At 35.6% G+C, this 23,728-nt stretch overlaps 1 protein-coding gene across 2 annotated transcripts; it reads right to left on the minus strand.

The window, feature by feature from the left end:
- Positions 1-621: 621 nt before the first annotated feature.
- On the minus strand, positions 622-20,978 carry LOC132937967 (uncharacterized). 2 transcript variants are annotated; one of them, XM_061004607.1, is made up of 5 exons: positions 20,588-20,978; positions 7,772-8,102; positions 4,793-5,381; positions 2,979-3,469; positions 622-940 (listed from the first exon to the last, which is right to left on the minus strand). In XM_061004607.1, exons 2-5 carry the CDS (start codon positions 8,038-8,040, stop codon positions 871-873), a joined length of 1,419 nt encoding a protein of 472 aa, XP_060860590.1. In that variant the 5' UTR covers positions 8,041-8,102; positions 20,588-20,978; the 3' UTR covers positions 622-870. The 2 variants fall into 2 exon arrangements, with proteins under 2 accessions (XP_060860590.1, XP_060860589.1); XM_061004606.1 differs by having other exon boundaries at positions 7,772-8,105; positions 20,588-20,973.
- Between the last annotated feature and the right edge of the window lie 2,750 nt (positions 20,979-23,728).

Consider the following 23,728-nt stretch of genomic DNA (forward strand, 5'->3'; position numbering starts at 1 on the left):
TCCCGTGGAACTGTTCCGATATATCACACATAATAATATAATACTATATTGAGTGTCGGAAAACTTACCTGTATATTATAACCCGTAAATCGGTTGTAGAAACCATGATATCGAGACATCGAGTTTTATATATAACTATTAATATTGTATTATACGCTATGCGGTGCAGTTTATTGTGTTTCGTAGCGGGCTGGCGGCAGTGGGCACCTTTTTTTTTGTTGGCGAGTGAAAGGTCGTTTAAAAGGTATGGTACTCGGTGTGTATTGCTAAGAAAATGCATAGATATAGGTTACGCTTTTTTCACGTTGGTAGAATATAGGTGACAAATGACAGTTATAAAGTTTATCATAAAGTCAGATTAAGTCTCGAGTCCTTATTATGCAAATTAAGCACAAGAACCATTTGTACTTTAGGAAGGTCGTAATTAGGTAATTCTTGAAGTCAAGAAATCGTACTTTGACATTTTCATACATTATAATTTGTTCCTAAGATTATAATCAAATATAATACACCACCGTAGGTATAAGTACTACTAACTGTATGGTGGTGGGGCATACTACTGCCAATATTGAAGTTTGGTTTTTGGGATACATTGAGACATATTTCAATCGAAACACGTAATGTTGTTTAATAATATAATGTATGTATATATATATATGTATATGTGTACAAACGTCGCACCAAAGCATCGGGGCGACAACAAAAACTTAGTGACAAAAAAATAATATTAATAATGAATTTAGGCATAAATCGTACTTATAATAATAATGAAAAACACACATACACACACTCAACGGGGGCTATTGGAAAACAAAAATAATAATTACGACCAGCCGAGGACGGGGTGTGTGTGTGTGTGGTGACGGTTGGTTACTGGTGAGCGGCGCGGTTGTGATACGGTCGGTTGTCTTCTCGTCTCCACCACGGCACTCCTTCGATTCTGAAACAGACACAAAAGCAAATTTAAATAAATAAAAACTGTTTTCGCTTGCTCGCCTAGCACATAATATTATATTATGAGTTCATATCCGTCGTAAAAAAATTAAGTTCAATCTAACTGTGTTGCATTAATATATCTATGGAAGAAATTAAAATATATATTATTTAAACGCATATAGGTACATCATTTTGGAGCATATTTTCGCATATTATTAAAAATAAAAGCTTATTGAAAACAAGGATTTTGGATGCAAATTCGAACTTTTTTTGTTCTAAGCATTCCTCATAGCTTCTATAGGAAATCATCGTCAATATCAGCTCAGCCATGACCTTTTTATGACATTTAAAGACAATACCACTATGATTCTACCGAAATATGGACAAAACAGTTTGGAAAAAGGTTTTAATTGTATAAAAAGTATATAACTATAATTATATAAGGGTTATTTAAAAAAAAGCTGACAAAAGTTTATATTGTTTTTTAATACCTATACCATAATACCTTAATATTCAATAATAACCAATATCAAATATTAACAATTTTTGATGTAACAAACTATTTACATAATTTCATATAAAACTTAAAAATAAAATCTAAAGTTTTGTGTACATCACCCTATCATAAAAATGAAAAACCCATATTTTCAAACAATTGTATACATTATCAAAAAAAAAAAAAACTTTTTCCTTTGAATTTCGACAGACTTAGAGCTGGATCCATGAATTATAATATAGGTATTTAAGTTAATTTATGCACAAAAAATGTATATTAAAATGTCAAAAGAAAATAATGTTGGTATGTAATAATTGAATATAATATAATTAAATTAAAAAGAATTGGATACTAATAATAGGCTGGAAGTCACAAGATGTTAAGAGGACGTGATACCCGCATGGACCGCATGTGTTGTCTCCGTCTTACAATAAGTGCATAAAATAGCAAATTTTACGCTCAGCAGACCACGTGTTGCTCCGTTAATTTAAAAATTAGATTGGAATTGACCTCTTATAAAATCTAAAAGTAAAGATCACTATCTAGGCATCCTCGTGGGCTTTTTATTATATTTTAATTTTAAATCGAGTTATGAATATTGTAAGATGTACAAACAATTTACAATTTTACCATGTACGGTGCAAAAGGTGGTCATGAGAAATAATTTTTGCTGACCACAATTTAATTTTATGGTTCAGCGCTACTGTGTATACCGATAATTTATTAACATAATTGAAAATTAAAAAATTGTATTGATCAATTGATTACTGAGTGACTGATAAAATATTTTTTTTTGTTTTCGAAAAAAATTAACATTCTTGCATTCAGAATGCTATATAATATAGTTGATTTACAAACAATAGTCTATAACAGTACATATTATATCCGGGACTTTTAAGAAACCTAATTTTGACCAACATACGGAAGTAATAAGTAATATGCATCTGAACGATACCTACCCGACTATAGTACCTATAGACGAAACAAAGTTTTCAGTAACGCTAAACCTATTCTATTAACCCGCCCAATCGGTTCGTCTCAATGCATAATACTGTTTGGTATGATAATATGGGACATGGGTAACACACACCGTTATGACATTATTAGACATTTTTATATTTACAATACCTAATTTTCATTTATTTTTGATAGGAAGTGTTCAATATTGTACGCTTTAATTTTATTTAAGTAAAGTAACTAGTGTTGTGCTGAATAAAATAAATTATTATTATATATTTACATATTTTTAATTTAAATGACCAAACGGCTATAATTTAGCGCAGTTCATTGATCTATAGACCCTGGTAATAACGGAGCACAACTCGTCTACATCAATCGTAAATGTTTGGAGCGCAATCGGTAACCTCCCTATTTAAGTGGATTGATAAAACTATGCTTGAAATTATTTTTATCTATAATATATGTATTAAGATACAAAAGAAGGCCATTTTCATCCAGATGACATAAAAAAAATAGTTATATTTGTATCTATAGACGATGCACCACAACACTCGTCGGACACCCATTAAACGTCAACAACACTCACTGCTGTAGGTCGGACGTCGTCTCGTAGTGATGGCCGTTGGCCGCGTTGTAGTTTGTCTCGCTACCGTCCCTCTGGCCGACGTACTGGTAGACGTTGCCCTGGAACTGCCGGCGAAGCGTGCCGCCGTTATCGGCACCGCCGGCCACCATGATATTCTGCAGCGGTATGGCCTCGGCGGCGGTTGCGGCCTTGCCGGACCCGGTGGCCGACGGTTGGCCGGCAACGCCGCCGTTGTGTTGGTTGCTGCTGCTGCTGTTGTTGTTGATCATCATCAGGGCGCCCGCGTTCGACCTGTGGTGGTGTCGGCCGTTCAGCTGCCTGTGCCGCTTCCGGCGGTCGGCGTCTTGCCGCACTCGGCACTGAACGGCCATCAGGAACGCGCTGACCGGAAGCACCAGGCCGCCGATGTACAGGAACCGCGGGTCCCGGGTAGACACGACGGCCGCCATGATCAACAGGAAGCCCACCGTGATGCCCGCGAAATAAAACACCTGTGAAGCACGGTCGACGGGATGTATAAAACGATTGTATAATATAAAATAATTGTAATAATAATAATGATTATGCGATCTCTGCAGTGCTCGACAGGGAGGCAAAGTACCTCAAGCTCGACTTATTTTCAAAAATTTTAGCGTAGTTGTAACCCCACTATTATTTTTTAAGTGAAACGCACGGGATGGCACTCTTCATTGCATTTTTATCAAAATGTACGATATATCATAATTCATCTTGTTGAATATTTCATTAAAAAAAATATATATTGACAGCCAGCAAGTTGATAATATATAACGTTAGTCATAATCATGGTTCAATAAATTTTAATACTTATTATCAGTTAGGTATATAATACTAAATAATACTAAATTGGAAGATAAAAATCAACATGCAATCATAATTTATGAAACTATTTAAATAAAAATATATAGATGGTAATGAATGATTCTTATTTAGATATTTGCTTTTGGATAATTGGATTTGTTGGAATATTTTATTGATTAAATTATAATTAAAAATATGATAGGTATATCACCACGATTTAACAACGTATATACTAATTGATGGAAACGCTCTTTCTTTAAACCCGAATCCCCTAACTTGTATTTTGCCAATTCGAGCACTGTGCGATCTACATACGAGTTATATTAAATAGAGATACCTATATAGTATAGTAAAGTAATATTATTATTGTACACTGAAAAAATATTAAACAACATTAATATCAACTGGATGTAAAACTGTGGATAGACATGATGTCTTCAAACGTTATACTAAATTGTAAAACATAATGTCTCGAGAAAATTTCAGATTTAATACTAAATTGTATACTATAAGTTATCATCTATACCTATATATATATTTTTCTCGCTTGCTTCGAAAGTTTAATATTCGATGCCAGTTGAAGAGTCGGAAAACGACCTTTTCAGTCAACCACGTGAATAGTATAGTGGAAATTCCGCTCTGCAGCTGCAGCGGTCAGAAAATTATTCCTGCAGGGATGGATATGTCAGACTAACATTCGTGAACGTATCAATTAAAAACTGTTAAAGTTTTTGAAATTATTATTTTTACATCATTTTTAGTCATTGAAAAACATATTTCTAAAAATAAAAATATTTAATATTATTATCGTTAACAATAAAAATGATAGACCATGATGATCATTACATTGAATAATTGATTTAATTCGGATGATGAGACATTGAGACCTTAGAATACACTCGTGGAGCCCTATAGGTCTCGGCGGAACACAGTTCGAGAACCATTCAAACTTTGACCCTAACGCAGTCTGGTATTCTCATATAATAGTGACTTACCAGCAAGCAGAAATGGCAGAAGTTTTCGAACCTCGGACAGTGGCCGCCGCACGCGTCGACGGCTACGTCGCACGAGGGCAACAACAGTGGCACCGCCGCCGGTGGCTGGTGATGTTGCCTCAAGACCGCGGCCGCAGCGGCGGCGTTCTGCGGCGGTAACTGTGGTGGCGGCTGCGGCAAGTATTGGGCGGCGGTGGCCGGCTGTTGCTGGTGATGGTGAACGGCCGACGACGGCGGTTCAACCGGTGGCCAGACCGGCGCCATCTGCGGCCTGTGGTGGTGGTGCTGCTGCTGCTGCTGGTGTAGTTGGTGCAGCGATTGGTGGTTCAACTGTTGAGGCGGCGGTTGCTGTAGCGGGTTGTACTTGACGCCGGCCGTTGTCACCGACGACAGTGCGTCCGGGTCCGTAGTGGCACCACCGCCGCCGCCGCCGCCACCGCTCTTGTGGTGGCCGCGAGACGTCTGCCGGTGGCTATTGTACACTCGGTGGTGCTTTGCCCGGCGGTTGGCCGCGTACGCCCGGTCATTCGAGCTGTTCGAAGAAGATCCGCCGGCCACCGGTGAATGTCTGTCCGCGCTCCAGGCATTTCTGTCCGAACATGATAACAATACATTATTATATCGTGAGTAGGTATTATATTATTATTATAAATCGTCGTCGACGTCGACGCATTCGGAATTTTCACACCAAATTATATTTTTGCCATCTCAAAATCATAGATTTCTCAATTGTTGACAATTCACATTGTTACATAATTAAAGAGTTATTTTCTAAATGTCAATGCCCATTTTCAATTTCTATAAATACCAATCGATTATCGATAGAGAACTCAGAAAGTAAATATTAATATACCTAATATAATTAATTAAACTTAAAACATTAATTCAAATGTCCAATAGGTGTGTAGTAAAAATTAATATTTAATGATAAGAAATAAGCTCAGTTAGATAGTGTAACCTTTGATATTTTAATTCTTAAACATTTTACCAGTAGTAAAGTTGATACTGTAAAAACTGTAGCCGCACGTCCCCAAGTTGAATATTTTTCAACTTTACGGTAGCACGTAGTGACATGTTATATTAAAAAGATAACCATATTAGCCAATTAAAACTTCAGTACTTCACTAGGGCTTAATCACGTGTTAAACTATGGAAGACATGATAAAGTGTAAAAGCCTCTAATAGGGGTTAAATAATAAGAGTGGTGTAGCCAGGATTTTGTTTTTTTTTTAAGGGGGATGGTAATTTGTTATATATATGAGAGACTAAACTAGAATCCCCATAAGTTTAATATGGCGATACCGACATGCCGTGAGTACATTTTAGACTTTTGCAACAAACTTCATACGAATAACACTTTTAATAATACATAATATGGTTATTTCTTATACGTAACATAACGCTGAAAACATTTATACGTTTTCCAGAAATTTCGAGGCTGCAACCCTACTCAGCCCATCCCTGACATCACCACTAAATTATAATAATCAAAAGCCTAAAGTCCATATAAAAAGCAATCTCCTCCAAGTCATCTCTAAATACGTATCTGATTTCTCGTTATTAAAATTTGTTGGTATGTATTATAGTATTATTCGTAGAGTACTAGAGTTATATTTCAATCTAAAAATGCATTTTTCGAGAGCCATAATATTGCCTCGTCGGCGTAGTTTTATATAATATACATATCGTTTCGCTGAATTCCGTGCGATCCTCTAGTTCATCCGGCTAGTATAAGTTCAAAAATGTCCGCTATGTAATAGAGAATATTATTGCAGATTATTTTTTGGAATGTATAATAATATTAAATAAAAACTAAAAAGCTTTAACAGCGAGGCGGACAGACGAAAACAATGAGAAATTCTTCGCTTTGTTCACTGGTACAACCATAGTCTGTCAGTCCAACATGACTAGTATAATATAATATAGTGATGTTCATTATACCCATCGATTTTACTATTATTATTATTATTATTATCATGATATAGTACGTGATGATTTTTAGCCGCAGTTTTGTTGGATACGGCCACGGGGTAAGTAGTTCATAAATAGTATATGGTTTGTATGAATAGAGAAAAACCTTTGGAAATCGTTAAAATAATATTTTACAGTTCTATTATATAAGCCGGACAAATCTCCGAATGGCTTGAGGGGGGAGGTATACTACACTCCCTCTCTCTTGCATCTCCTGTCAAGAGGAAATTGAACAAAAACACGTCGCCGCCAAGTTTCTCATCTCAATCATAAGAAGTACCACGAGCGCACGCGCGCGTATACACACCATTTCAAAAGTATACATTTACTGCGATAATCAATAAATATCAATAATTATCAAATACTATGTAGGTACCTAGATTTTGCCGGGTATAAGTGTTCTTGGCAGAGTAACACAATATTAATCAAATTTAAAGACACGTCGGCGTCGGAATATTTTCGAGCAAACGAACACCACAACGGTGTTCGTCAATTATATGAATTTCCTCCGGGTTTCAGATGAAAACCGGATTCGTCGTCGACACAGACTACGTCGTTCACGGAAATCCGTCGAAAACACACCGTCTGCAATTTATTACAAAACTAAACCCTCCGGGCTCCGGACACGAGTATTGATCGCGTACATATACAATTTACCACCCGACAAATTACCGCGAACCACTGGTAAATACCTAAACTACTCCTATATACGGCTACAAAATATATAGGTGCACTCAAACGGTATATTAACTATAGTGTCTAACATTCTGACATTTTGTACAACCCATCTAAAGCATTAAAACGAATAAAAAAATAAAGCAATGGTTAAACCTATGAAACGCTGTAAATGATAGGCATTTTAACAATGCATACCGAAGCAACGAGAAACGATGGAAAAAGTTTTACAGCGAACCCAAAAACCCTACACTCTCCGTTTCAAACTATATCTGGATTCTGATTTTGGTCGCAAACAGCGCCTGCGATACATCATCACCAATATAATAGTACCTGGGCAACGAGTGGTGGTGGTGACTGCTCGACGGCGGCCTAGATCCGACCACCGCGTTCGACTGTTGTTGCTGCTGCTGCGCGCCGTAGAATTGCTGTTGCAGCAGCAATTGCTGGTGTTGCTGTTGTGACTGCTGCTGCTGCTGGTAATGGTGGTGCGCGCGGCCGTTGTACGTGTTGTTGCCGTGCACCGGCGGCGGCGGCTTGGTGTAGACGGCCGCCGGCGGCGGTTCCGGACCGTATTGTTTAGAGCGTCCATGCCTTGACATGGCGCATCAACATGTCGCCGCTGTTCGACCGTCGCCGCTGGCGTACGTCGTCAATCGCATGCCTGCTGAAAAATCGAATTGTCATTAGACATTACCATATAATTAACATTACATTATTATGATCGTGCGCAAAGTAATTATCAATGATTATTTTCCAGGTATTTATTGTTTACGTTTTTGCAAAAATACCCCCCCCCCCCCACCACCGATGATAGAAAACCACAGACCTTTAGATTAAAAATCAAATACGGTTTGCGGACGTTTCATTATCTGGGAGAACAAATTCCGTTCCGTTTGGTTTAACTTCAAAATTTAGTATACCAGATGGCGCAAACAGTGGCGTATTTATGATTCTGTAAGCGACTGGTGGAGTGAGAGCAAAGATAAATATTTTATTATTTATTTTATTTAAAATTGTATAATATGTAGCTTTTCGCCAGCGATATACGCACAACCACGATAAATCGGTGTTTTATGTGTAGGTAGGACAGGTATACGTATAATAAATTAATAATTAATTACAGCATAATTTAATACCAGCTATAAGAATTTTATACTCACAATTATTTAGTATAGCACATTCAGTTTATAGGTACTACCTATCTATATAAATCGACCTAAGCGAATTGCAATGATAAATATTTAAATAATAAGTATCACGGTATCCGTATAACGACGATCGAGGGACGAGAATTTTTTATAATATGAGAAGTACTTGACCAGGATTTGTACGCATATTCATAGTTTAACACTACCATGACTCACAAGTTAGCTACGCAAATAAACAAATACATAAAAACGCATAATAACCACATATTTTATGGTTACATTTTTTAAAAATGTCAACAAAATTAAAAAACGATATGCGTAATACATGAATATTTTTTTAGAGTAGTAATAGTTGATAAAATTAAAACTTTCTCGAGAACTAAACAGCAGTTGAACCTACACTGTATTTTGCACTGTAAACATTTTTTAAAATCGATCTAAAGTAATGTTATCAAAGAATTCAAATCTGTTTTCAGAAGTCTCATCTGATAAATCGTAAAACAGATAATATAATCAACTGGTATACATAATATTATAAATATGTACAATAAGTACCTACCAGGCTAAAAAAAGCAAGGCACGTGTTGATACAAGCGCGTGGAAATAGCACGTTATGATATTAGTGCAATCACACTAATAAGTAATAATCGTTATCACAACCACACGGATCGTAGGTACCCTACAAATTACGTATAATGAACTCCTAAAAAAAAAAACCGTTTGCATTCCCTTTAATTTATTACCGGTTGATCGGTCGATTTACTACGAGGCTAAAGCCCATGTAGTGGTGCGCAATAGAATTTCCATCGCCCACAAATGGTTATTGAACGGTGAATCAACACTGGTATGTGGATATTATATTTGATACGTATTTTTATACATAAAAACACGGGATGACTTCATTTTGTTGCAATATTTTCAGAATGACCGATTGTCAGGTCCGGCGAGGGAAAGAGTTAACCTCTCGGCGGATCGCCCAACATTTAAGTCGGCCGCGCTTAGTAATGTAATTACTAATTAAGCATATTATTTAAATGTACTTATGAGTTATGACCGAAAATATTTTAATACCTATACCCCGAAGTCTGGTCTATGCAGATACCTACTTCACAATCAATAAACAATTCATGGTTGAATCAATAACATAATTGTAGCTATGTTATTTATATAGAATATTATACTTACAATAATTCAACTATACTAACATATTATTATAATATGACAGTCACTATACAGTACACAACTTTAAGTTTTACTCGGACACTCGGTTAATAAATTAACTAGTGTTCATTAAAATATAGGATAATATATTATAGTAAAAATGTGGTTAGGTCAATAACTCTACTGTGTCAATAAACAAACTAGAAAGTTTTTTTTGAAAATTAAGACCACTAATAATTAAGCCATTAATGTGAGATTTTTACTCTTGTACGAAAAAGAAAATATTTAAAAAGAATGCATGACTCTGACCGGATAGGCACATACACCCGTACACTATATATTTGTTCTATGTGTTCTGGAACATGTCTATACTGGTCTAAGGACTTCAAGTGTGATAAAAGTTTAAAACACACATAATTTTGGTAACCTTGTTGGCATGCTATCCCAGTATTTTGTTAGCATTCATTGAAAATTATCATTTATTGTCCAAACGATGTCAGAGTAAATTATTTGGCGAGAACAAAGGATCCAAGAACTATATTTTAACATTGGTAAATTTAAAAAACGACTGTCGTTTAAGCATTTCTAATAACTAATAACGATATTTCATAAACATAATAATATAACTACAATAAAAATGGGATACGTTCAACATGCGACAAAGACACGGTGTTTCGGGTTTGCAGAACCATATAGGGCGGGAAACATTTGGAACAGAGTTTATAGTTTACGTAACCCATATGTACGGATGTCGGGATGTGGGCCACCCAAAAACAAATAAATCAATTTCCAGGATCAGAAATTACAAGGGCACCGTATAATCTCCGCCTATACCGTTGTTTGTCTCGCCTAACTATATTATTACAAAAATAATTTATCAATTATCATTCGAATCCGCACGGTAGAAATAATTCAGTTTACATCGATTTTATTTTTTAAATATCACCATTTTCCATTAAGGATCGGCCAGTGTGGTCGCTCAATATATTTTGTACTCAACAACATGTGCTCGCGTTCCAGAAATATATCAGTAGACCCAGAAATATATTACTTGTCAGTTGTCGGTATAAAAAAGGACCTGGGAGTGTCAATGGGAATTTTTGACACACGCCCAGTTGCACACACGGCTTACGCCTATAAATACTGCTCGAAATCTCTAGTTTTTAATTAGACACGTATAATAGTGAAATTATTGTTAATTTGATGGCGTATATAATATTATACGTTATATTTGGCTTTTTAGGGTAAAAACAACTAAACACATTCTTGCGTGTAAAGTTTCATATAGAAATAATTATATTAGCAAAAATACCGAATATTCATTAGGTCACTCGCACATGTACCTATGTAATTTATAATTATTATTGAATAATTGAAGCAGCGCGTTCAACAAAAGTGAGTGCAATATTAATTAACAACGCGTTTTCATCGCGTGAACAGTTATGAACAATTATATGAATAGGACAAAAACAAATATATATATATCGCGGAAAGCTATAAAAGAAACACAAAAGGCTACCACAGCGTTTTAAACGTTGATTATTTCCGGTTTTTAATAATAATATATACGGCCACTGATGGGTAAAGAATACCGCAGATGTTAAAACGCTTTAATAAAATATAAATCAGTTTCCAAAAGTATACATTTTTCTCGCGAAACACGATATAATTACGTAAAAATACCAGACAGCATATTATGAAGATATTTTAAAATAAAAGAATCGTTCTAATGACACAAATATTATAAAAATTAAATTTTCTAAAATATGCTGTTTGGTAACACCAGGTCACAGCACGTATTGGCCGTGTACGTATCCGTCGGCCGTATACGCGACTGCCAAAATAGGCAAAATAAACTGGCGAATAGACGAATATGGCCGGTTAACGAATAAAATATAAAGATAAGTATATTAATAAGGTATAAGTATAAGTATATTTAAGTATTCACGCCCGTAAAAATATCAAATAATTATTTTTTCGCCAGGGAGCCGTAATAGAATTTCCGAGACGTTAATACGTGGGCACATTGTTTTTCCTAACTTCTGATCGTACAAAATAATAAATAACTTATAACACAATGCACAGCAGCGATTTAAGAATAATGTTAATTTAAATAATATGTTTTTCAAAGGAATAATTCTGGTACACATAATATATTAATTAAATATAGGTGATGGCCGTAGAGTGGTTTTTTAGGTTCTTAGAATATGATTCTAATATCTGCTCAAAATGTGCATGGTTTTTTTTTTTTTTTTTTAAGCAATTAGTATGTTAATCTAATCTAAATATATTATGTTGTTAATACTAGTCGTGTATATTATATTATTAGTCTAGGATTGAACGAATTGAACTTAGTTTAGTTGTATTTAACATTAATATTAGATTTAGTCGAATAGTGTTTACACAACTTATTTAACGATGTCAATTATTTTTTTATAATAGGTATGTTTTTGTAATAGGTATAAAGAAATTCTCACTCCAATTATTAATTGTTTACAGATAATAATAAAATATATTCTAAAACTTTAAAATATAGCCTAAGCCCTAAATGTGTACTAAACTTAAAAATATGCCCAAATATGCAAAATTAATTTTTTCTACAAATTTTGTAAACAACAAATCACTCACTTTTTTATCCCCGTCGAGCTGCATAGACCCAAAAAATATATGAGAAACCCGCTCTCTAGGAATTCTGGACGAAAAGTCCGAGAATACAAAATATTCTATTACATTATCATTTATAATTATAAATAGGTTAGGTATTCCTAATTAATATTCATTTAAAATATAAATTTTCTTATAGGCACCTACAATATTAATATATTATATTTGATTACTATTGCTTATACAGTTATACTTACCTACTGTTTACAATTAATATATTATAAAAATTTAAAATAATTGTTAGTATAAAAATAAGTTGAAAAATATATGTATAAGAAAAAATATAAGCCTTTTGGCTTTTACAATTAATATTATAAGCAACTTTTAAAATATTACAGTAAATACAAACATCGATCACTATACAATAATAATTATAATAATTTAAAATAAGGTACGTTTTCTGAAACAATATGACCTATGCCATTTAAAAACATTTGTATAATATTTGTAAAGCCAAACGGTATATATTTTTTGATTTCGGTACTTTTATATCGACCTTTATTTTGAATAATAAGGATAAGGAATAGTAATCTACTATAATATATTATATTCATAATTATAAATGAAAATTGAATAGAATATTTTGTATTTTTGGAATTTCTTTCAAAACGGACTTATTGGCCGATTATAGCTCTTTAGAGTCTAGCCAGATACGTGTCATGTACTAGAGAAACGGATATTAACATAAATACTCGTACACCACGCGTACACATGGTGTAGTACAAGAACAATAGTTTAACAACGACCGCGCACGTAGGTACTCACGTTATGATGTAAGTATATTTTTTCGGCGATCATCACACGATGATTATCAACAATAACGCGTTATTATTAATTGCCGTCAAACCCCCCCCCCCCCCTTGCCCGAGTAGTGAAAAAATCTCTTGCAGTTGTTCTCGTAAAATTATCGTCGTTATATGATGCGCGCACCATTTACTATATTATACTAAACAGTAAACAGCATAATATCGAACAATATTATATTATATAAGTGGTGGTGGGACGTTTATATAATTTAAAATATCGAACGGGCGAGATCATTTATACAGAGCGAACATATAAACAGCAAGAATAAGCTGTTGACGAGGCTCTCAATAGAGAGGACCACGCAATTCAGAAAGCGAAAATTATAAAATATTAAATTTTGATATCCGAAAGACTGCAGCAGTATATCATTATAATATTATAACTAAGTAAATTGTAAATTGGCACCAAGTACGTGTCAGCGTAATGATAATTATGCTTCCAATCGGTTACCGATTCGTTTCCGTTTCTCATCCTCGTCGACGGTTAACTACACGCCATCTGTGCATCACAAGCACAACAACAACAATAATAACAACAACAGCAGCCGAAGCTGGTCCTGTGCGACCGGTGCCTATACTGCCCGACGCTGTGCAGGTACCACATCCACCGCCAACATATACACTATAGGTACCTCTATATAATATAATATTATTATAAGGTACGCATCGGAAAGTGCCCGGAGAGCCGAAAAAAAAGAAACCGGTTGTCCGGATCGAGGAGCAGACCTATAATTTATCAATCCTCACATGTTCCCTTAACTAGACTACACGAGTGCGCATGAGAGACGACCGCCGCAGCCATGGGCCGGGTGAAGAGGAGTGGGCGGCGGCGGCAGCAGTTATAATATTATGGGAAGAACAAGGACCGGCTAACGAGCGTCCAATGCAAACAATCCATGTGTGTGTATGTGTGTGTGCCAGCAATAATAATATGCGTATGTGTGTGTGTGTGTGTGTGCCAGCAATAATAATATGCGTATGGATTTTTTTCTTTTCGGTTTTTCTTCCATACGATACACTACGCACTCGACCGGCGTAAAAATCATAGTAGGTACTCTGGTTTACTCCGCGGCGGGACCAGTATTACAACTTATACCTATACAACTACGACTTACAAGTAGATTATTATACACTGAGTCGGTCGTCTTGTTTTCGTGTATTTTATCTACCGCAGAGCACACGAACGATATTCAAATCGATTGTGATGAAAAGTAGGAAAAAAAAATTTTAAGACGACAACGACGATCGTTTCATCAGTGCCGCCATGGGCTGTTAAAAAGCGCCGCGAGCGGATTATAATAATATGGTAATCATCTTGTATGTTATTGCCTATACGGTGCACCGTATAGTAACGTGTACGTGGTACATCGACAACGAGTTTAGCAAGAGAACCATATTTTTATAATCTGCGTGTGTGTGTGTGTGTATAATACGCGCAACGGCTGTATACACGAGACGGTTATAATAGTGAAATAATACGCACACGACACGAAAGAAAGTATTAAACTGTGCCCCCGACGATAATTGTATTATTTGGACCGTTTTGAAAAGTAAACAACGTGAAATCGATTGAAGAATTTTATTTTCGAAAACATACTAAGAGTAAAACGGAATTCTACTCTTGTATGGGTCGGCACACACACAACGACGACCTACACACCCGGACTATAGGCACAATAATAATTATTATTGCAGCGCACGAAATCCATTATTATTATTATCATCGTTTGAACCTCTCCGGTCCTGAAACGAGCCGCAGCTGCATCAGTGTATGAAGTATGAATGTGAAAACTATTTAGAAGACGCATATGTGCTGGGTATCGTGTTATTCAACGTTTTACTACCTATACACTGTATACATACGAATCAGAGATAAAGAAAAATGGTTATTCAGGAGTTCACTGCGATTGTGTGTAGAAGTTCACCGGTTGTAGATAACTCATGACATTGGAAGACAAACCTATATAAATATAATATAATATATTATGGGCACCTATATTTACCATTGGTCGTAAAAAAAATTATGTAATCCGACGTTTTTCAAACCAATCCTAATTCCTATAAACAACATTATAGTTAACGATTCTTTATAGTTCGAACACGTTTTACAAAGAACTAAATAAAAACAAGACGTTATTTTGAGATAAGGCAAATCTTTAAAACACCTATATATTTAAAACGTAAACAATAATTCAATTTATACATCAAATAATACCTTCGCGTTCTTCATACATGAAAATAAATAATTTTACTGAAAACATCCTAAACTAAAATAATTTAAACAGTGGCCAATGAATTATATAATAATTAATTTATAGTAATATTTTGTCAATGATCAATTTGAAACCATATTTTGAAATTATTAAATATACTTTATTGTGCAAGCAGGATTCCAAACTTGGTATTCATTATTTGTTACGATATATACGCGTGTCTCATTCCAGATCGTTACCTGTATTTAACAAAATAAACAGAAATATTGCTAAGAATCTAAGCGAAATATTCTGCTCTCTCTCTCTCTATCTCTCTCTTCATACAGTCATTATTCAATATAATATGAATTTACGACCGCCCGACTACTATAGCACTAGTTAGACACGATTTTCGCTTCCGTGCAAACTGCAATAAACGAGTCATACGCTATTAATACGTAGGTATTGACGTATTGTGCATGGACAATGACTAATATTGACTTATATATATCTATATACACACTATATCGATTCACTCATTAACTCTGAACAGTCACCATAAAATAAACATATTATATACATACAGGGTTATTATTCAAAAGATTCATCAGATTTAAAATGTTTTTATATTTTTAGTTTTAACGTTTACAGTAAAATAATACGATACGTTAAATAAAAGAATATTATTTGAAATTGATTTAATGGTGCATAATGTTCTATGTGACTTTCCTTGGTCACAATATCAAAACATCTAATATATAGGTATTTTAGTCAGAACTTGCATTCATTTCATACATATCAGTTTTGTAATTTATTCCGCTTATTGTTTAGCTGCTTTGTGGTTGATAATAATGAATGGTACGTACATAGTATATTTTTATCGTATCCCAAAAATAAGAAGTCACGTGGCGTACGATCAGACCTAGGAAGCTGATGCGCAAAGCATCGGTTGATTCATTTTGAATAACCCTGTATGTGCCTATAAAAAGTTTTATTCGTGCATAGAAGTAATTATAGTAAAAATAATTTGTTCACACGGTTTGAAGGAAACCTATTAACACTGCTATTAAAACAAAACGTTGTCAAAAAAAATATCGTTGGAATTTTTTTTAATTCAAACAAAACGAAACGATTATTTTCTCATTACGATTTCGTATCCGACGACGGTCGTTCGTTAGAAATAGTATTATTAATCGGATGTACATTTCAGTATAATATTATACATATGTTTGTCGTGTACGCAGTGTATTCGAAGTGTTTTTGTTTGATAATATATAATGTAACATATACTACGCATTTATATATTATAATATACTCGTGTACATAATAATATATACATATATATGCTGAGGGAGGGGGGGGGCACATATCAGACAATTCGATAGATTTCAAAGGGAAACCGCCGCCGCCGACACGGTTGCGTGTCGTGTTGGCGTCAATCCTTTAACGCGATTCGGTTCGATCGCAACAGTAACAGCAGCAGCAGCAGCAACTAGCAGCACCTCCTATAACGAGTGCACACAATATCCGTCAATATAATACGAAATTCGACATGGCTAATGAATGTTTCGAACATTGTGTAACACATATTAATATAATAATGTGTATACACGCGGCGGTCTGGCGATCGTAATAATAGTAACACACTGCCGATAATAATACAACGCAGGTCACAGCAAAATATAGCGAAGTACGGGCTTCGACGATCACGTGTTATTTGCTAGTAGTTACCACCATCGCTGGTTCACAAAGGAATTCTGGTATACATATATATCGACGAAATCCTTGTGCCAAAACATCTGGAAAGGTGTCCCGAAATCTCGTATACAGGGTGAACATGCGCACACGCAGAAGACGCGGTTCCTCAGCGCCGACAAACTGCGATTATTCTTTTTGTCCCCGTTTATTCCGGTCAACTCTCCTCCGCGAGATCTTTTCATCGTATCATATATAGGTATATAGGCACAACAATACACGATAACACGCACGATGTGGGCAGCACACACAAACTCGCACACAAAAGGCCTTTTGTACGGTCCCAAAAAAATATTTAACGCGCGTGAAAAATGTTCGTGCGGGTCTTTTGTGAAAAAACCCGCGCGCGCACACACACACACACGACCCTATAGTAGTATTAAGTAAAAAATTCGATTCCTAGGTGACGGTGGATTAGACCATAATATAAGTACAACGACGTTTTCAGTAGCAGTGGACAAAAAAATAAAATAAAAACCAAAACTACTTAATTCTCAATCTTAATAGTATAGAGCCATAGCCCATAGAGATCCAAAATACTTCATAAACCTCACCTCATCACGTGATTCCGATTGATGCGACACCGACCCGACGGTTGGTTATAATTTGTAAAACACGATTATATCTTACGGGTAATTTTAAAACGAGTAAATAGGTAGTTAATTTATCTCGAAAGCCCATTTAATTCGAAATTATTGAACAGTAGAACGGAAAAAAAACACTGAAGACGACGTTTATCGAATTTATACACGGTCGTTACCGCGGTCCCCGTCGACAACACGTGCAATGGTATGAAAGAATGTCAAAAACAATACAAGCACATTAAAAATACTATAAACATTATATAGATGTATATAGTATAAAGTAATTCACGGTAGGATGCGAGCCGTTCCAAGAGAAATGAACTACCACGTCAACGCAAAAAACCGCCCTTGCCCTAAACGTGTTCGGAAAAAAAATTAATACTTCTCCCGGGTGGCCGTTTCATCGATTTTAATATTATCGTAATACTTAAACGAAAAAAAAAAACGAAATATTTATAACTCGCCTTTATCTCTGAGAATTCATGGGACGTCATGCAGTTAACCCAAAAAGTATGTGTGTTCACAGTTTCATCTTTAATAATATACACACATAGTGTCTTGGACGTTTCTCCAATCATATGAACAACGATAAGAAACCGTGTATTAGACGTACGTTACCCCAGCACCCCCACATACGGTTTTCATTTTTTTTTTTTATTGTGTTTTTTTAAGTTGTTGTGTAAGAACATTTACGAGAAACGTCAGTTTAAAATCATTCCAAAGTCCGATACTAACGAGTTACTACGAACGCAGTTGTATATCGAACAAATTATTACAATTTAAAGCACAGTATAATATTATAAAATGATAATGCATGGGTGTGTTCGTTGTTGTAGTGTTTCGTACATCATGTTATGGGCATTTACGGTTGTCGAAAATGTGGGGATACAGTGAGATAACACCTGTTTTTTTTACACATAAATATTTCGATTCATCCCCAAATTTGATACTTTTCCGAAATGCCCACATACTCTAGGCTCTGGTAATACAATATGACATAGTCAGTAGCTGCTAATAGAAGGTATGTATTACCTTTTAACAAAACTCTAGTTGTAAGTACATACCTACTTCATAAAATTTTACAATTATCAGAGATATTAGTTATATAACATACGACATAGACATTATACAAAATATTAATTTGCCAATCATTCGTGAAAGTACAACTAATAATGTTAATACCTACATTATAAGGATTTTGATTTCTAGTAGCATATTATTTTATACAAAGAAACCATTGAAGTTTTGCAGTCAATAATAATATAGTGTATACATAAGGGGAAGCTACGGTTTTATTAATAGAGTTAGCATTTAAACAAGCAACCAAATTCCCCCGGATCCCTATAAAAGTTTCGTCCCCTATCATAAATATTACAAACTGTGCAATAAACAATAATACATAATATATAATATACAATATATAAATAACAGTATTGCAATAATTATCTAACAAATTAATATCAGCAAAAAATAAAAAAATATTGAACTTTATATTGAATATTATGTACAGGTATTAAATGTTTTTATTCCCTAGATAAGACAGGTCGGGCCAAAGACAAATGGACCAAAATGGAATCCAATTTCCAAATAATTTCAAGATAATAAGAATAACTAATCGTTCAAATATTGCACGCGTAGGTTAATAATTATACTAGTCAAACGTGTAAATGAAGATTTTTTGATAGGCTTGGGCTATTCGAAGGGCATAACATTCTGGTAATATATTTTACAAAACACACATACTTATAATATAATATTATAATTTAATTTGTAGTAATCGTTACACCCGCATTGGGTGTGCTCGCCGAGGGAGTTTCTTCTGTTTTTTTGACATACACCACAGTGGTTAGGTACAACGACAGCGGTTTTAAATGTCTGTGAATTTGGGTACACGTACGACGGCGAATGAATTATTCATACGTTTTATAGCGCAGAGCAATATTATAACAATAATAAACGTTGTACATGATAATATTATTTAGGTACTTGAAACAGTCACACCGACATAATAATAACATAACAGCGACCAGAGTCCGTTATTATCTTTGGGGACACCCGGACACGACGTTCTCCGCATACTGAGACGATACGATGACGGAATTTTATTTGAGTGACAAAAAGTACGTTATAAACGCGAGTGGAGCTCTGCATACGATTACGACCGAAGAGTTTGTGTACAACAACAACGTTTAACTCGGCTCACCGGTCATACCTATAGGTGCCGAGGAAGATTTCTTTCATATTATAACAAAAAATGATTAATGGTACCAACCTATGATAATGAATAAAGCCGCAATCTGTGCAGCTGCGGTAGGGCTGAATCCCGAGAAAAGCAACAGGTGTGGGAGGTGTGTGGGATCGTCGTGTAATAATTGTAATCTTTAATTTTCTGTAAAGGCCGCCAGTACAGGCACAGACCGCTACCGAATAAAACGCAATATTTTATAGTACCAGGTCATGTGAGCCGACGAACAAAACACAACTCTTGACCTTGGCGGTTTTCGAATAGGTATTTTGCTCGTAGGTCAAATCTCGAGTTGTGCACTCGCCGCCGGGGCATAAATCGTTACATGCACAAATTACGACAATGGACAACGTAGGTGCGCAAGTAAAATGAAAGATCGCTTTGTGCGTCCGTAATCGTAATAGATCGGATTCCCAAACAAAAAAAGCCTACCTAGGTCGAAACTAGAGAGCGTCCAACTCGAGATCACGTTGACCCGTTTCTCCAGGGGCGAACGAGACGACACTTAGGGTAGGCAATAGGTGTACATTATAACTAAATAAGACGATATTATTGCGACTGACGTGTCATTGAAACGCTTCAGAGACTTACCTGACTGGTGTCTTGTCGTGTCCGGTGTCCCGACGATCCGTCGTAGTCGATAATTGTCATACCAGCGAGATCCCCCGAGTGCGCCGATCTGTCAAAGGCCGGACGTGTATGAAACGGTCTCTGGACTGGAAACCGGAAAGACGTGAACGGAATAAGCCGGCGGAGTGACACTAGAGAGAGAGAACGGAAAATCACTGACAATCGCTGTAACGATATTACGATTGATTACAATAAATATCGTCTGATACCGATCGGCGAACACATTTGCGGAGTGCACGGCGGCGGACGCGTTGTCGGACTGTGCGGTTGCGCGGTCGTAGTCGACCGGCCGGCGGGATACGTGTGACGCGGTGCGGACTGCGGACGAGATCGGAATTCGGCGGTCTCGTCGTCGCCGGTCGGGCCGGGGCGCACGCGCACGCACATGCACCGCCCGCCGTCGCACACGGTCGCACGCACGCGTTTCCCTTCGCCCCCCCACAGCATCAATCCGCGACGAGTTTTTCGGTGCGCGGCTGCGGCTGCGGCGGAGGATACACAGAAACCGGCCACGGTCGGCCGTCGAGCGGCGGTTGAAAAGTGGTGGAGACGACGGACGGACGCTCGCACGCGCATCACTCCGCCACTGGTCCGCCGGTTCAGCCGTTCAGCGGCGAGCGCGTGGAATACGCACCTGCGTGGCTGCGTGTCCCGCGGACGTCATAAAGTAATACATTTTTCGTTTATTTTAAAACGCTCACTAGTGTCAAAATCGAAACTTCGAAAAAAATGCCGGGACCCTGGATAATATTGTTGCCTTTAAATTTGATAACGGGTTGATTCGCTCTGATGTCAAAGACAACCGAGTGAAATGGGATACTTCCGAACGTAAAATCGTCTATGCACAGTATAACGACGGCAACGTCCTCTTAATAACAACAAAAAACGATCAAATTATTCTCGTGCGGGGCTTGCACGCCGTGTTCACCCAGAGGCCGCCCGCCGCCACAGGTGGATATCACCACATTGGACACATCGTATAATATAATATACATAATAATAATAATATTATTATTATAGCGCACATACCTATATTTATTTTATTTTTTTTTTTTGTGTACAAACGGGCCCCACGTTTTTAAACCCCAAACCCGCGACCACATCTGTTGGAATAACATAAAATTATATTACGCGTCCAACGGCTGTGTTTTTATATTCTCAGAGACGTTTTTTGTACCGCGCCTACTTATTTCTCTCCACGTTTATATTGTTGTTTACCAATCGACCGATTTCGTAAAACGTAATTATTCCAACCGTAATCTACAAAACAGCTCTCTGCTGCTGCTACCGACGTCCCTAATTAGACCAAACATCATAAAGACGCCGCCGCATATTATAATATCGTTTCCGGCTACGCAAACAAGTGCTTAAAAAATGATATTTTTCCGTTTCGTGGTGTGGAGATTTTTGAACACACGCGTTGAGCTCGTACGGTTATTGATCGTAGTCGATTTATCTTACTTTCACACCGTCTGATATTATTATGATGGTCTTACGAGTCTGCAATCGGGAAAATGGTAATAATTAGTAGGCGGACGCATTCAATTAACGACTTGGTTGAAGATAATTGATATTTATTATTCTACGACGTCCAAGTCGTCGGATTAAACGTAACTTCGTATATAAATACGTATATGCACGTAATGCACGTTTCCGATTAAACTAGCCATTTTAGATTTTTACGATTCTGACGATTTAAATACACTAAACGCCACGTTTATGTTTCATTTTCTGAATAATAATAAAAATGTACGGTCCTTTCAACATCACTAATTTTAAATGTTATTCTTATTTTTGGAGCAATTTCAACTTTATTCTTCGTTTAACCGTCTGCCGCTAATTTCCTGTTAAAAATAAAACGTATACAAAATATAAAAGAATATTATTAATTAATGTGCAGTAAAAACAAAATTATAACCTCTTAATGTCATGTAAGCCCTTTATTATTCTATAAACACTCCTAGTCGTATATCATGTAATCATTTTGTTTTGTTGTTTCATCTGTATTGCAATGTTGCATTATTTATAATCTTTTTTCCATACGCCCGTACGAATAATGGAATAATAATTACATTTTATGATGTGGAAAATATGATATTTCTAGTTCTACTAATTTATTAATTTATGATCTAAACATTTTACACCCATCACTATAATTAATAATTATTACATATTATTTCAATATAAATTATTATTTATCTTAGTGTGGACCTACTCGGGCTACCGATCAATCTTTTGTAAATGCTAGGATTTTTAATTTGGCATTTTTGCGAAAACATAATATACATTACACAAAAAAGTTATTCAAGTTTGAAAAACACAAACAATAACATTTTTTTTCATACAAGTGATATCAAAAAAATAAATAATAACGTTGCACAGCCAAAATTCTTCTTTTTATGTGATGAAAATCTCGTTTCTTAGTTATGATTATAGCGTTCTCGGTTCTTTCCCGCGCAAAACAGTTTTTGCTATGTTGTGCATTAATAATTGTAAGACGGAGACAACACGTGCGGGTATAGCGTCCTCTTAAATAGAAAAGAAAACAATTTTATTATTTTTAGTGGAAATCTACTTTGATATTATAGTTATATAGTTATATCTCTAAATAATGCCAATTGTCTACGTGCAAATACTATACATCAGCGGTTCCCAAATTGTTTTTGCTAATTAAAGTGTAATAGTGTACACTATACATAATACTAAAAATATAAAATACCCCGATCCCGATTGTAAATTATTTAAAAACTAAACAATTTAAGACATCGGTTATTTTATCATGTCCGTTGTGACTTTAATATACGAGTACCATAATAATATTATATGCACTCATATACACCCATATAATATATTATTTTCGTTGTACAAAACTGCATAATATTATATCATGATTATATTATAAGAACCAAAATATCTTAAATTTAGGTATTAATACAAATCAAATTTTTTTTCTATATTTTCACGCTAAGTATAATGGTACACCTACTAATCGATATCATATACGACAACAATTAAATACAACACGACATTTTTTTTGTTACATAAGTTATAAGAACTAAAATATAATGATTACAGAAACATTGGTGGATAAGTGTGTTTGGC

Source organism: Metopolophium dirhodum, chromosome 2 (assembly GCF_019925205.1).
Source record: "Metopolophium dirhodum isolate CAU chromosome 2, ASM1992520v1, whole genome shotgun sequence".
NCBI lineage: Eukaryota > Metazoa > Arthropoda > Insecta > Hemiptera > Aphididae > Metopolophium > Metopolophium dirhodum.

Excerpts from the sequence above, each read along its gene's own strand:
- LOC132937967 (XM_061004607.1), bottom strand. The coding sequence starts at position 8,040 with ATGTCAAGGCATGGACGCTCTAAACAATACGGTCCGGAACCGCCGCCG. Across the intron at positions 5,382-7,771 it reads CACCACCACTCGTTGCCCAG|AAATGCCTGGAGCGCGGACA; the intron begins GTACTATTATAT and ends ATGTTCGGACAG. Across the intron at positions 941-2,978 it reads ACGACGTCCGACCTACAGCA|AATCGAAGGAGTGCCGTGGT; the intron begins GTGAGTGTTGTT and ends TGTCTGTTTCAG.